Source organism: Myotis davidii, unplaced genomic scaffold (genome assembly GCF_000327345.1).
Source record: "Myotis davidii unplaced genomic scaffold, ASM32734v1 scaffold38, whole genome shotgun sequence".
Taxonomy (NCBI): Eukaryota; Metazoa; Chordata; class Mammalia; order Chiroptera; family Vespertilionidae; genus Myotis; species Myotis davidii.
This window is the reverse complement of record NW_006291383.1, coordinates 295,206-310,743: the sequence shown is the minus strand read 5'-3', so window position 1 is coordinate 310,743 and position 15,538 is coordinate 295,206. Positions and strand designations below refer to the sequence as shown.

The following is a 15,538-nucleotide window of genomic DNA, read 5'->3' as shown; positions in this document are numbered from 1 at the left end:
TGCATATGCTCTGACCAGGGCCTGGGCTGAGGCAGCCATTTCTCCAGGACCCCTGATTCCTGTAGTGGAGAATGGTGCTAGAAATGAAGAACTGGGTGCTTGGTAGTCCTCACTTTTTGGTATTTGCCATTAAAAAAACAGGGGGTTGGGGAGCTCCCCCCTGTAAGGAACAGAGCAGGGTGGATAGGGAGGTTGTGGCCCCGCCCACTGTCGAGAGACACATCGATTTGTTGCTCTACTTATTTATGCATTCATTGGTTGATTCTTGCATATGTGCTGACCAGGGATCGAATGCTCAATCTTGGTGTATCAATCTTGGTGTAACTGACTGAACTGCCCACTAAGGTGGTCTTTGCCATTTTTGGTCTTGGCACTGGTGCCAGGTTCACCTCTTCACATGACTCACTTTCCTTTCTTATCTGCTCTTTCCACAAGATGGCCCAGATTTGGTTTTATAGTTATCAGATTTTTGTTAAATTAAATTAATTAATTATTATTATTATACCAGAGGCCTGGTGCACGAAATTCGTGCATGCTGGCAATCAGGGCCTATCGGGGCTTTCCTTCCCCCGCTGCCAGCAGCTGGCCCTGCCCCCACTGCTGCCCCCTCTCCCTAGCCACCGGTTGCCTCCCTCTGTGGGCTACAGGTGTGGGGTGCAATCGCTTGGCTGGCCTGGGCCTCCCTCTGTGGGGTGATGGTGGGGCCCCCCTGGCCAATCACATTGCACCTGCCTTGGCTGGCCAGGCGCCAGTGCGTGTCATAGCGTGGTCGTCCGGATGGTCGTTCTGCTGTTCGGTCATTCAGTAGATTTGGATATTATGCTTTCATTATTATAGATTTTTGTTGTTAATCCTCACCCAATGATATATTTTTTCCCATTTATTTTTAGAGAGTGGAAAGGAGGGGGAGAGACAGAAATATCAATGTAGAGAGACACATCAATTGGTTGCCTCCCACAAGTACCCTGACCAGGTATCAAGCTGCAATTGGTATGTACCCTTGACTGGAATCAAACCTGGAACCCTTCAGTCTGCAGGCTGATGCTCTATCCACTGAACCAAACCATCTAGGGCGAGCTGTCAGATTTTTAGAAGTCTTGGTCAATACAAAGTTATTCCTTAGATGGGGAGTGAGGCTGATTTTTTGTTGTTGTTTTTTTAATGTGTTTTGATTTTTATTGTTGACACTACATAGGAATCTGGGCATCAGTTTGGATTGAATTTGGTTCAATGATATTTTGGCCTGTGACTTATATCTTCTATTACAGTTTCCAAGAATTTTACATATTCATGAACCGTAGGGAGATATTAAAAACTTACTAAGTTTTGAGCATTTGGTTTCATCAAGGCAAAATAAGCAGATGAACTAACATGGACAGGGAGCTAGAGATCTGAGTTTCTCTTTCCTTGTTTACGGCCCAGCTGAGATCAGAGAGCCTGCCAACAGCCGTGAGGAGGTTACATGAAGGTGATAAGTAAAGTGTGGGCAACGGGGCCAATATAAAATTCACATCTTCGGGATGTACTATCTCCTCCATATCTGTCTGTTTTTAAAATTAAATTTATTGGGGCAACATCGCTTAATAAAAATGATATAGGTTTCAAGTATATAATTCTGATATAGCATCTGTATATTGCATTGTATGTTTACTACCCAAAATCACGTCTTTCATCACCACATATTTGATCCCCTTTGCTCTTTGCTTCCCCCATATTTGTCTTTTATGGGAAACCCTATTTGAGAACCACTTTCTTGCTGTTAAGCAAGGGTCCTCAAACTGCGGCCCACCGAAAACATATATCCGGCCCGCTGGGTGTTTTTGCCGCCACTGCCTGTTGCTTAGCAGCCGACTAGTTTTTTTTTTTAAACTATAGTCCGGCCCTCCAACAGTCTGAGGGACAGTGAACTGGCCCCCTGTTTAAAAAGTTTGAGGACCCCTGCTGTTAAGTGTTAGTAAACTGTAAGCTGAGATGATTATACTCCTCTTTACGCATGTCTCAAAACAGATAGAGGCATATGTTTTCTTTTTTGTTCCTCACATCACATTAATTATTGATTGATTTTTTTAAAAATTACCTTGAAGACCCAAAACTTAGAATTTGATATGGTTCTCGGGACCCCCTTGGAGAAAACTTACTTGCAAGGGTTCTGTGGATTTGGAGGAAGCAAGACTCTCGGGGGTCACCTTCTCTGACTTCCAGCCCAGCTAGGACTAGGACGGAGACAGCTCCGCCTTCTGCAGGGCACAGGGACTCCGAGTCCTTTCAGATGTGACCCAGCCAAGGTGGCTGCTGCTGCTCTTTGTGGGAAGTAGAGCACCCGCTGAAGTGCTGTGTCTGTAAATTTCAATTTTGTTGTTGTTGAGTGGCAGAGGTCAGGTGAGGATGGTGCCATTGCGCCTCTGATCTGAGCAGCTCTTCTGTCCGCCTCTCTAGTTCTGACCTGGTGGGTCGTTTGTGTCTCAGCCTCTAATTCTGACTGTGACCAGGGCTCACATCTCAGCCCATGAGTTGTGTGATGGACAGGGTGAGCCCTGGCCTCCCACCTTGGCCCCTCAGTACCCTCCTCCCACTTGAGAGTGCTGCCCCTTAGCTTCTTTCCTTCTCTTGCTGAAATCCAGATGCTCTGTGATGAGGAAGGTTAATGATCACACACTGTTCTCCAGAATGCGGCCACCTGCTTGGCCAGGTAGGTCTCCTGGCTGCTTGTGGGATGGAAATAGTGAGAACCTTCATTGAAATTCTCTGCCACTGGCCGCTCCTTGTTTGAATTTTATGCTTTCTGTGCTTTTTGTGTGGTATATTGAATTATGACAAGGCTCCCTCTAAATATCTAAATATCAGCCTTCCCTCCTTGTCTGTTGGGGTTCGATGTATGCTGTTATCCTCATTTTTTTCAGGGGGAAAACTTCCCCACACAAAGAAGCCAGAGGGAGGAGGGGATGTCAGTGCTGGACCGGAACAGCGCAGGAAGGCCTTGTGCCCTCCACCATTGTTAGTGCTCCTGTAGCTGGGACATTAAAAGCCCATTCTCTCCACCAGAGTTTGTCCACAGAAACTCATTCATTTTCGAATGCTGTATGGATGGGTTGTGTATGTGCTTGCTTATTAGTTAAGTAACAAGAGTGTAGGTCAGTAGATTATTCCATAGAGCTGCAGAAAGAAAGAAATAGGAAATTCATCATCTCCTTCCATGCATTCATTTGTGATTCACTGGACAAGAATTTCTTTTACAACTAGTGAGCAAGCCATATGGAAGACAGTTTAAACTTTGTAATCAGTAACACAGAAATTTGTATATAACGAGCTGTCATTTTGCCGCCTTAGATGTCACGTAGTAAATATTTAAATGGGGGGGAGAAGATGGGGGAGCATGATGCATTTAAAGTAACTAATGTTTAACGGTGGCAACAACAATTGGTGGTGCCTTTGAGGAAATCATTCTGGCATTTCTGTTCATGTATCAGAAAAAAAATGACCTGTGCTTAGCTCAGAATTTGGGAACTATTGCTTTCCTCTTTCCAGAGATTTATAATATTGGTTTGCACAGTACAGGCTGTCCTACCTGAGAGCAGTCTGTCAGCGGAGAATAATCCAGCATTTACTGTTTTCGTCTCGTGTTAGTGGGAAGCCAAGTGGGTCCTTCAGAACCCTGTCTCTGCCTCACAGTGTGTGAAATGCTGCCTGAGGGTTTCCATTTTTTTCCTAAAGAAGGTTTGTGTCGCTGACGTTACACAGTTGAGACTAGAGGAGGAGCAGGTTGGGAGGGAACATAAGGGCTTTGGTGAAAGTTTGACAGATGGTTGGGAGAGCAAGCAGAATATAGAGCCAGCAACCGGGAAGGTGGCTCTTAAGGTAGCATTAGGGCTGAATGTAGAAATTAGTGAGTTCAATGACTATATGTGATTGTTGTGACCAGGGGAGCTGAGAGGTTGCCTTGGAGCAATGGTAGATGAAGGTTTGAAGGGACCCCCCAGGGAGAGGGGCACAGCCAGTGAGTCTGGGAGACGTCAGCTCGTGGCAGTGCTGCGGAGCACAGGAGTGCACGGGAGGAAGGATGGTCGGTCGGCTGGAGAATGAAATGCGGCTGAAAGGCCACAGGTAACAGCATAGGCGCAGGGAACAAAGAAGGGGAATGGGCCCTTTGGGGAGTGTCCTGAGACTTGCTGTATTTCATTTAGTAGCTTTACATTATTAAATTGTATCTAACTTTATTTTGAAATAATTTTTACTCCTAGGAAAGTTGCAGATATGAAAGAGTTTCTATGTTCTCTTTGCCCAGTTTTCCCTAGCTGCCTGGCATAGTTATAACACATCACAACTGAAAAAAATTATCATTGGTATAATACTGCTAACTAGATTACAAACTGGATTTGTTCCACAGTATATATACAGTCAGAATTTTGTTCTCCAAAGTAGCTTTGGTTAGTTCTTTTCTCCCCTACTCTCTTCAGCATGGTTATGTTGTTCACCTGTAATATAGTTAGGTTCTTTGTTCCCGTTGGTCTTTCATTTTGGGCCTTCCCTCATTTTTGGTTGCTTTTTTCCCCTCCAGTTTACATGCAATAAATTCTCTGGGTTTTGACAAATGCAAACAAGTGTGTACCCACTCCCACAGTTGTGATACCGAATAATTCCATCACTCCCCCCAATTCCTCCTGGATTGGACAGTAGATTGCAAGGGGCCAGGAAGGAGCTGGGAGGGGCAGGATGTGTCCCAGGGGTTGAGAACTTGACTTCGAAGGCAGCATATTGGTGAGACAGCACCAAGGAAGAGTCACTAGGTAAAGGTTGAGGGGAGTCTTTTTATGCCAGCAGGTAGAGGTGATAGGACTGATCAAAGGCACAGGAGGAGGGTGACAAGCTCATGGAGGAGGATCAACTTGGACAGGCCAACTGCAGGACCTGACAAGATCTGTAGGAAGGAAGGGTGCGGAGAGAGGGCCTGCCTGAGGCCTGTTGTCTTGGAGGTTGACTTCAGGAAGAAAAAGGCCAAGGCGTGCAGGAGGTAGAGGAAAAGATTAGAAACAGCCCCTGTCTCCTGGCAGGGTGGGAGTTAATACTGAGAAGAGGACTGAGGAGCTTAAGTGACACTGAGGACTCCCAGGGAATACGGAGCAGGGATTTGCACAGCCTTCTCTGGAGGTTTTCTTGGCAGCTGCAGAACCCAAGGGGACAAAGCAAAGGCTCTCTTTATGGCTGAGCTTTTGTTTAGACCTATGAATGCTTGGAGCTGGGGTGGGGTGGGAGTGGGGGTGAGAAGTAAGCCAGGAATTGGAGGTTGAGCTGATAAGGCTGAGGGGTGTGTAGGGATCATTTGCTGTGGTGGCCTGGTCCCCTCAGGAGAATGATGGACAGAGGAGGGCAGGGGAGGTTTTGAGGTAAGAGTGAACAGCCACAGGGAAGGGCTGGGCTAGTTTTATTCTTATGTTTCCCAAGGTTGTGCCCTGCTTCCATGACTCTGAGTTTATATTCCCAGAAGCAGCTTGAGCTTTCACATCAGTTCTATTCCAATCAGGAATATTAGGTATTAGCTGAGGAAGAACACGCCTGACCTTGCTGAGTTATCTGTATATGATAGGTGCTGCCATCAGAATTTAGTAATGTCTATTTACTAAACAAGTAGATGTCTATTCTAGCTCACAGCAATTGTATTTACTAATTTATTTTCTTTTTAATTTTTAATTATCGCTTTTTAGAGAGAGAGAAACATCCATCTATTGTTCCACTTGTTTATGCATTCATTGGTTGACTCGTGTATGTGCCCTGAATGGGGTTTGAACCTGAAACCCTGGCATATTGGAACGATGCTCTAAACAACTGAGCTGCCAGGACATCTTTACTAATTTCTTGTTAATGCATACAGAATTAAAAAAATGCATATTCTGTTCATTTCATCTGTGTACGAGCCGTCTTCACAGATGGTGTGCTACCATGCGTATGCTGTTTAGAAAATGTTCTTCTGCCCTTGGGGGCAGTGTAATCAGGTCCCCACCCATGGGGCTGGAAGATGATATGATGTGTCACACTTTTCTTCGCAGACCTACAAAGTGCTTGCTGATTGTCAAGATTCACTCAAGGTCTGATTGGTGTGGAGGACAAAAGATAAAATGAGCACTTTCTTTGCCATTTGTCACTTGGTAGGGGCCTTCAAATGACATGTAATTCTTATATTCCGTCCATAGTTCAATTTATTATTGTTTATTATTCCTCAAAACTACCCACACTTAGACAGTCATGTATGTATATGTATGTGTTTGTGTTATTATTATTTTGAAACCCAAGTATCCATCAGTTTTGGGACCCAGTCTCCTCCCCCCACCCACTTTCCTAGAGAGAAGCAAGGAAGAGGTTCTTAACACCTTCTGTAGCTGATCAGATTCTTTAAAAAAACCAAACACACACACACCCACACACACACCTCAAAACTGATGTGTATTCCCAGGTGGTTTGGGAAAACTGAAGAAGCATGAGGCAGGCCTGTGTTGTTGAACCTACTTGGTGTTTGGAATGCAATGGCAGGGACTCATCAGCAGTTCAGATTGAAGTGGGGCAGAAGCAAAAGGTCAACAGGAAAGAGATGTGATTCCTCTCCTCCCTTCCCTTCCGTTCCTTCTTTTTTGTGGTTGAAGAGATGTAATGATAGAGAGCCCTGAAAGTGCAAAAGATGAAAAGATTGGTGATGGAGGAAGCTCAAAGGTCTGTGTACTAGTGTAATGGGAACAACAAGAATTTGAATGTGGAAGGCCAGAGAAACCAGTCCCTTGAAGACATTTAAAAACGGGTGCTGGACTCATTTTCAGTGAGGAACAAAATAAATGGTAAACATAGCATAATATTAACATGTCATAAAAACATGTTATATGTGAAGGAAAGATAAGGATGGAAACATGAATTTGATCATTAATCTGTTGAGGGCTTCAATGTATAGATACTGTGCAAAAAAAAGTGATATAGACCCCCAAAAGAATAATAGTATTATAACCTTTATTTTATGGAAAGTGTGTGTAATCCTATATAATAAGAGAGGAATGTGCTAATTAGCCATTACACCTAAGGCGTAATGACCAAGTGCATCACGACCAGATCACGGATCAGCAGGAGGGTGGGCCAGCGAGGTAGAAGTGGGCTGTGGAGAGCTACATGAGGGGGTAGGGTAGCAAGCTATGGGGGTGGGGAGGGAGGAGGGAGCGGGGGAAACTACAGGAGGGTGGCAGCGACCTTGCGCACAGATTCGTGCGCAGGGCTACTAGTTCTATATAATAAAAGGCTAATATGCAAATAGACCGAATGGTGGAATGACTGGTTGCTAAGACGTGCACTGACCACCAGGGGGCAGATGCTCAGTGCAGGAGCTGCCCCCTGGTGGTCAGTGCACTCCTACAGGGAGAGTGCCACTCAGCCCGAAGTGCTGAGCTGGGCTTAATGCTGGTGAGTGCAGTGGGAGCCTTTCCCACCTCCTCTGCGGCAGCGCAAAGGATGTCTAACAGATGGCTCACAGACTGCGAAAGGGCACAGGCTGGGCTGAGGGACCCCCGAGTGCACAAATTCCGTGTACCGGGCCTCTAGTGTTGTCATGATGGCCAATAGACTTTGTTTTTCTTTAGGATTTAGAATTTATTGACTTTTGGTAAAGCAAATGTTAGCTTCTCCATTTAAATGGGGAAGCTGATGTGTTTTCACTGTTCAGAATGACCTTGTGTATTCGTTTTGGAGGCAGAACCTTGGTTGGGTTTGGGCATGTCTCTTTGGGATTATTGAATTTAGCGTCCATGGTTAAGTAATGCCTGAGCCTTTCATGCTGTCATTCTTCAGTTGGAATTGGGAAACAGCTCTATGAACAGTCTTCCTCCCTTTTTTATTGCAAAGCGTAAGTATAAGTAAGGGGTGAATAGGTTTTTCTTGAGGCTTTCTTTTGACTTGATAACTTTTGACTTTTGCCAGCAAAGATGAAACAGCTTTCTGTAATTTTAAGAGGCTTTGGTAGGAAAGGAAATATTTTGTCTGTATCATAGGAGGAAATAAAGAGATCACATGACACACTTGAGATCTTTCAATTTCCTTTTCTGTAAACAGGCCTAGCCTTTTCCCCCAGATATTTCAATGTTTTTGGGTAACAGGACATTCTACCTTGAACACAAACCTATTAGTGAATTACAGGTTATTGAAATGGGGTTTAGCCTTACATTAGAAGACTAAGTGCTTTTGAAGGAAGATATATTTTACAGCATATAAATAAAATGAAAGACATTATTACAATGACTAAAGCTAATTCTGTTTGAAAATCAAGCTCTTGAGGCCAAGAGAAGCTCAAATTTTGAGGTCTTTTTATGTTATTTTTTAAGAGACGACTAAGATTTATTTTTGTAATGCTTTGAAGTAAAGGAATCTATTTCTAAAAGATTACTACTTAGGAATTGGGGAAAAAATTAAGAGAATTTGCAAACATAAACATTTCTCTTTGTACTTCACATAAGTGAGAAATGAAGTGGGAGTTAAAATTATTTTTTCTCCCAAGTGGAAAATTTGCTCTTGCCTTCCCAAATGTGGGAAGGTAATGGGTAATAGGACAATGTGATTGTGGGTATGAAAACATTTCTATAAACCAAAAAAGAAGTGTGAAGTGACAGAGAGCGGTATTTATTACATTAATTTTACAACCCTGAGAGGCAGCTCCACCCACACGGTGTGACATTGGGTTTCAGTGTGATGCACTGTCGATGCCCCCACTCCCTGCACTCAGTATTTTATGCCCATTGTGCACTTTTACGTGTCAGTCAGGATTCCATCAGGTAAACTAGGAGGTTTAATTTTTTAAACCACAGCTAATTCCCTCTTACCAGTAAGGGTGTCTCATTGCTCTACCCTTGGGTTCACCCTTTTCCCTCAAGAGAAAGGAAAAGTAACAGCTGTGACTGCCCATTTTTCTAAAATTGTCCTACCACCAAGGCTTTGTGGACACAAATGGGAACACTTCTCTGTAGAATGTTATGCACCCATATCCAGCTCCAGGTAAGAGAGGGCCTGCCCTCCCGGCTCTGCAGTCCTCAGGTCTGCACTGAGCGTCATTGCACGGCGGGGTCTTTCTCAGTTGCCACAGCTGCTTGCACAACTGTGTCCAAAGGGTGGTAATTAGGAAACAGTTATGTGTCACCTCAACCATTAAAACACATGGGCTAGGGAGGGACAAGGAAGGGATGCCGGGCTTTTCTGCCAGGGTGGTATTTTTTCCTAACAGAGTAGAGAAAACAAGGATTAAATAAAAACAGATGGAATCAGCACCTACCTGAGGGATTTTTTAAAAGTCCTAGATGGAACTTGACTAGCAGTAGTTGTGCTGTGGTGGGCCGGGATGCTTTTTTCTCCTGTGGGTAAATGGTTATCTGTCATTGTTTTTTATTGTAATACATTTCTTTTAATTTGATAGCCCAAATCCGATGGTGACTATGATAGTGATGATTTTGCCAGTGGAAGTAAATGCCGTCAAGATCAAAATATGTTTGAAGTAGCTTTTTGTGTGCAATGAATCCAGTGATAAATGATAAATTTTCTGGTTGTTACACCAAAACCTGCTTTTCTTAAGATAAGAGCTTTGATCAATTTTATTCATGTTAGAGTGGTGCCACACTGATCATGTAGTGTGTGGCATTTTGGAGGAATTCCTTTGAAGCTACAATTCTCAAGGCTTTATATACCGTATATCCTCTGAAAATGTGTTCACTTTGACTCAGAATTTTCTGTAATTATAATAATTCTGCAGTTACTGACTTGCTCTTCTTGGTAATCATCACTGTGTTGATATAAATCCTATGGGGTATTTTTCTCCTCATTGCGAAATGCCAGTTGCTGATGGAATTACTCTGTTTGTTTAACAGAACATCTGATCAAATTCATGACCATGGGGGATATGAAGACCCCAGACTTTGATGACCTCCTGGCAGCATTTGACATCCCAGATATGGTTGATCCTAAAGCAGCTATTGAATCTGGACACGATGACCAGGAGAGCCACATCAAGCAGAACGCTCATGGAGAGGACGACTCCCACACGCCATCCTCTTCTGACGTGGGCGTCAGTGTTATTGTTAAGAATGTTCGGAACATTGATTCCTCCGAGGGCTCAGAGAAAGATGGCCACCCCACGGGCAATGGCCTACACAATGGGTTCCTCACAGCATCCTCTCTGGACAGCTACAGTAAAGATGGGTCAAAGTCCTTGAAAGGAGATGTGCCTACCTCAGAGGTGACTCTAAAAGACTCCGCTTTCAGCCAGTTTAGCCCTATCTCAAGTGCTGAAGAGTTTGACGATGATGAGAAGATAGAGGTGGATGACCCCCCTGATAAAGAGGACTTGCATTCGAGCTTTAGATCGAATGTGTTGACGGGGTCTGTTTCCCAACAGGACTATGATAAACTGAAGGCACTTGGAGGGGAAAACTTAAGCAAAACTGGAATCTCTACTTCAGGCAATGTAGACAAAAACAAAGTTGTCAAGAGAGAAACAGAAACAAATTCTATAAATCTGAGTGTTTATGAACCTTTTAAAGTCAGAAAAGTGGAGGATAAATTGAAGGAAAACTCTGAAAAGGTGCTTGAAAATAGGGTCCATGACGGGAAGCTGAGCACCGAGAAGAACGACACCACCCTTGGCGGCGTGGCTCCGTCAAGGTCAAAGCCATCCTCCAAGCTTTCTTCCTGCATAGCTGCCATCGCTGCTCTTAGTGCTAAAAAGGCTGCTTCAGGCGCCAGTAAAGAGCCAGTGACCAATTCACGGGAACCCTCTCCATTACCAAAAGAAGTCAATGATAGTCCTAGAGCCATTGAAAAGTCTCCTGAGTCCCAGAGTCTCATCGATGGGACGAAGAAGGTGTCCCTGAAGCAGCCGGATAGCCCCAGGAGCATTTCAAGTGAAAACAGTAGCAAGGGATCTCCGTCGTCCCCTGCAGGATCGACACCAGCAATTCCCAAAGTCCGCATCAAAACCATTAAGACGTCATCTGGGGAAATAAAGAGAACAGTGACAAGGGTATTGCCAGAAGTTGATCTCGACTCTGGAAAAAAGCCTGAGCATACAGGGCCCGTGATGGCTTCTGTGACGTCGCTTCTGTCATCTCCAGCTGCAGCTGCCGTCCTTGCCTCTCCCCCCAGAGCGCCTCTGCAGTCTGCTCTGATCACCAACGCAGTTGCCCCTGCAGAGCTGACCCCCAAGCAGGTCACTATTAAGCCCGTGGCAACTGCCTTCCTCCCAGTGTCTGCTGTGAAGACAGCGGGATCTCAAGTCATTAATTTGAAGCTTGCTAACAACACGACGGTCAAAGCCACAGTCATATCTGCTGCCTCTGTTCAGAGCGCCAGCAGCGCCATCATTAAAGCTGCTAACGCCATCCAGCAGCAAACCGTTGTGGTGCCGGCATCCAGCCTGGCCAATGCCAAACTCGTGCCAAAGACTGTGCACCTCGCCAACCTTAACCTTCTGCCTCAGGGCGCCCAGGCCACCTCTGAGCTCCGCCAAGTGCTAACCAAACCTCAGCAGCAAATAAAGCAGGCAATAATCAATGCAGCTGTCTCACAACCACCCAAAAAAGTTTCTCGAGTCCAGGTGGTGTCCTCCTTGCAGAGCTCTGTGGTGGAAGCTTTCAACAAGGTGCTGAGCAGTGTCAACCCCGTTCCAGTTTACATCCCCAACCTCAGTCCCCCTGCTAACGCAGGCATCACGTTGCCGACCCGCGGGTACAAGTGCTTGGAGTGTGGTGACTCCTTCGCTCTGGAAAAGAGTCTGACTCAGCACTACGACAGACGCAGTGTGCGCATTGAGGTGACGTGTAATCACTGTACAAAAAACCTTGTTTTCTACAACAAGTGCAGCCTCCTCTCCCATGCCCGCGGGCACAAGGAGAAGGGGGTGGTAATGCAGTGCTCCCACTTGATTCTAAAGCCCGTCCCAGCAGATCAAATGATTATTTCTCCAACAAGCAATACTTCTGCTTCATCTTCCGCTCTGCCAAGCTCTGTGGGGGCTGGCACACACACTGTAACCAAAATCCAGTCTGGTATAACTGGGACCGTCATATCAGCTCCTTCAAGCACGCCCATCATTCCAGCTATGCCTTTAGACGAAGACCCGTCCAAGCTCTGCAGGCATAGTCTGAAATGTTTGGAGTGCAACGAAGTGTTCCAGGACGAGACATCGCTGGCTACGCATTTCCAGCAGGCTGCAGATACGAGTGGACAAGTAGAGTATCATTTACATTTTGGTGTTTCCGTGATGAATCTGTAGACATGAGTGTTCTATACAATGCCCTTGATTTTGGGGGTGGGAGCTCAGTTAAATGGAAGGGGGTGTGTGGATGCGTGTGGATGTATGAATGCAGGTAGACGAGAGAGGAAGCATTGTTTTCATAGAACAGAACAATGGTGAAACATGCATGTTTTCGGGGAAGTTGCTTCTCCTAAACAGATAGAAACTCTATGTACTAGTTGAGTTATAGCACCTAAGATTTAGGGTTAGTAACGGAGTTCTTAATTATTGGATCATTGGAATATATGTAGGGAATCTGAGATCTAGCTAATTACAGTATCATCCTATTGAATTAAGGGTTCGAGTCAGGCTGCATCACCAATGTTCCTTAATTACTAGTGACAATGTTGGTATTTTAAAAGTTCCTGTTGTTACTTATAATTACTGTCTTTTGTAGTTAAACATACCTAGTTGGTACCCATTTTTGGTTTGCCTGATTGGTCTTGAAGTATATTCAGTAATATTTTTTACTACAGCCAATTTAAGCTACGAGTGGGAAACCTATCAACATTAAATAGGATACCTTTGCATTTGTTTGCAGCTTTTTTGTTGTTTTGTTTTAGCGAAGTACAGGTTGATGTTGGTGAAATACATTTCACAATGGACATCAGCCAACTTATCCCTATCGTTGCTTCTCTCCATGGACAGTTTTTGGCTCTTAGATAAATGTGTTTTACAAATACATGATACCTATCATTTGGAAGTAGTTGGACATGTTGAATATTTGAGCATAGAGTGGTCATGTGATTTATTGTCCATACTAGAATTGGAAGGGGGACTCAAACTTCTGTTTATGAAGTCACAATGGCAAACCGATTTTTCTTTTTATTTGTCTCCAATGTCCCCATGATAGTTTCCCAAGGGCTATGACTGAATTGAGTTCTTTGCAGTATTTTGAATTTGAAGAACAGAAGATCAAGCATACCTCAATAATTTTTTCTCTTGGGTTTTCAGTTTAGTGGAAATGGAAGTGATAAAGAGTTTTGAGAACATCCTTACAGCATTGGATGTTAAATGTCTCATTGACTCTGATAGTAAAACACTCGAAAGAGTCATGTGTCCACCAAGTTCAAGAAGACGGTGATTGATGTTGCTCTTTAGTTTGTCCTAGTGAGAATGTGTGGGTTCTGTATGAGCGCCCTCTTATCTTGTCCCCACTTCATCAACAGGGTAATATTTCTTTCCATCTCAAAAGGAAGCAGGAAACAAACAAACTCACGCCTTTAGTTCTGTTTGTTCTGTTGCCTTTTCCCCACCTAAAGTCTCTCCCACAGTCCAGGAGGTTGGTGGGATCCTTGTGGCTCTTGCTGGACTAGCCACAAAGTTAGCAAAGCTACGGTGGTCCTCGCCTACCCATGTCCCCTGGTGTGGCAGTGGGAGGTGGGGCTGAAGACAGGAAGAACAGGAGAAAGAAGAGAGAAAATCTTCATCTCATCTTCTCTAGTTTGCCATTCACATGACCGTTGGCCAGTTCACAAAATGTGAATTTAAATTCAAATGGGGAAAAAAATCCACTTATATAAACAGTTTCTTCTTTGAGAATAGCACTTAAAGGTGCTAACGCCATCCAGCAGCAAACTGTTGCTGTGACTTCTTACAAAATTTAGGTTGAACTAATGACATCTCAGGTACCAGTCTTTCCTGAGCGCCTTCTTTCTTCTGTTGTCCCTAACAGTCATGGATTTAAACTTACATCCGTTTGTCCTTTGACCTTCAGCCTCTCGGTAGCTCACAGGTGAACTGAGAAAGAGTAAAATACCTCGCATTTGTAACAGCCCTCCATGGCTCGCACCCCTGCCGTCCTTTCTTGAATGGGATCCCAGGGCTGTTTAGATACTGTGCCTGCAGTTGCCCGAGGTTTCTCCTGGGCAGGGTTCCTAAGGTGTTTGCACAGGGGATTTGGTTTGAGAGTCATCCACACGGATTCCTGAACCGGCCCTGCTGCCTCTGTTGATTCTGAAGGTTCAAGTGTGTGACCTTGGGGCCTCAGCAAGACCAACAGGTCCACTAGCTCTTGCTCATTGCCTTTTGACTTAACTGGGTCTAGAGAAAGGTGTGTTACTTGACTGGCAGCAGGGATATCCCCCTCTCCCTCCCTCCTGCCCAACATCTACTTAGAATTACCCTGATGATTTCAAAATCTTACCTGGTAATGCTGAAGTGTCCTGTGCTTATGTTCCAGGTCTTCTCAAATCATTCCATTTTTAAAATGAAACCTTTTATTTTGAATATTTTGGAATCATGTAAGAAATAATACAGAGAGATCCTGTATACTTTTTTAAATCTACTTTCCCCCAGTGGTAACAAAATACAGAATCTATATAATAAAAGCCTTAGTGACCAGTACGGCAGAACAACCAGAATGACTGGTTGCTATGATGCACACTGGCCACCAGGGGGCAGATGCTCAACGCAGGAGCTGCCCCCTGGTGGTCAGTGCGCTCCCAGATGGGGAGCACTGCTCAGCTAGAAGCTGGGCTCATGGCTGGAGAGCGCAGCAGTGGTGGTGGGAGCCTCTCCGGCTCCTTGGCAGTGCTAAGGAGCAGCGAGCAGGTGGGTGGTAAGGAGCGAGGGGTCCCGGACTGTGAGAGGGCGCAGGCCGGCTGATGGGAAGCCCCCACCGGGCCTCTAGTAATATCATAACCAGGATGTTGACATTGATGCAGTCAATATAGAGTATTTCCATAACCACAAGGATCTCTCATCTTTTTAGAGCCACCCCACCCCTTTTTAAGCCATAGCAACCACTAATCTATTCTCCGTTTCTAATTTTTTCACTTCAGGAATGCTGTATAATGGAGCCAGGCCATTTATAACCTTTTGAAATTGACTTTCACTCGGCATCATTCCCTGGAGATTCTTCCAGTCGTTGCATGTATCAGTGGTTCATTTCTTTTTATTGCTGAATAGTATTCGATCATATGGTTGTACCACAGGGTGTTGAAACATTCAGTCATTGAAGGATGGATGATGGCTGCATTTTTTCCAGCTTGGTGCTAATATGAATAGAGCTGCTATAAACATTTGTGTACAGGCTTTTTGTGGACATAGGTTTTCATTTTGCTTTGATAAATGCTCAGGTATGCAATGGTTGGGTCATATGGTAATTACATATATATTTTTTTAAATTTAAATCTTTATTGTTCAGATTATTACATTTGTTCCTCTTTTTTCCCCCATAACTCCCCTCCTCCCAGTTCCCGCCCCCCCCCCCCCCTCCCTCCCCCACCACCGTCCTCC

General features: G+C 44.6%; 1 protein-coding gene across 6 annotated transcripts in view; it reads left to right on the top strand.

Annotated features, from left to right (window-relative positions):
- Positions 1 to 15,538, top strand: part of ZNF532 (zinc finger protein 532) — a 96,348-nt gene that overhangs the window by 33,993 nt on the left and 46,817 nt on the right. For all 6 annotated transcript variants that reach the window (XM_006764437.2, XM_015564407.1, XM_015564406.1 and 3 more), the window contains one exon: positions 9,876 to 12,232. In XM_006764437.2, coding sequence (XP_006764500.1) covers positions 9,893 to 12,232 — 2,340 coding nt within the window. In that variant the 5' untranslated portion in view covers positions 9,876 to 9,892. The remainder of the gene's footprint in view (positions 1 to 9,875; positions 12,233 to 15,538) is intronic.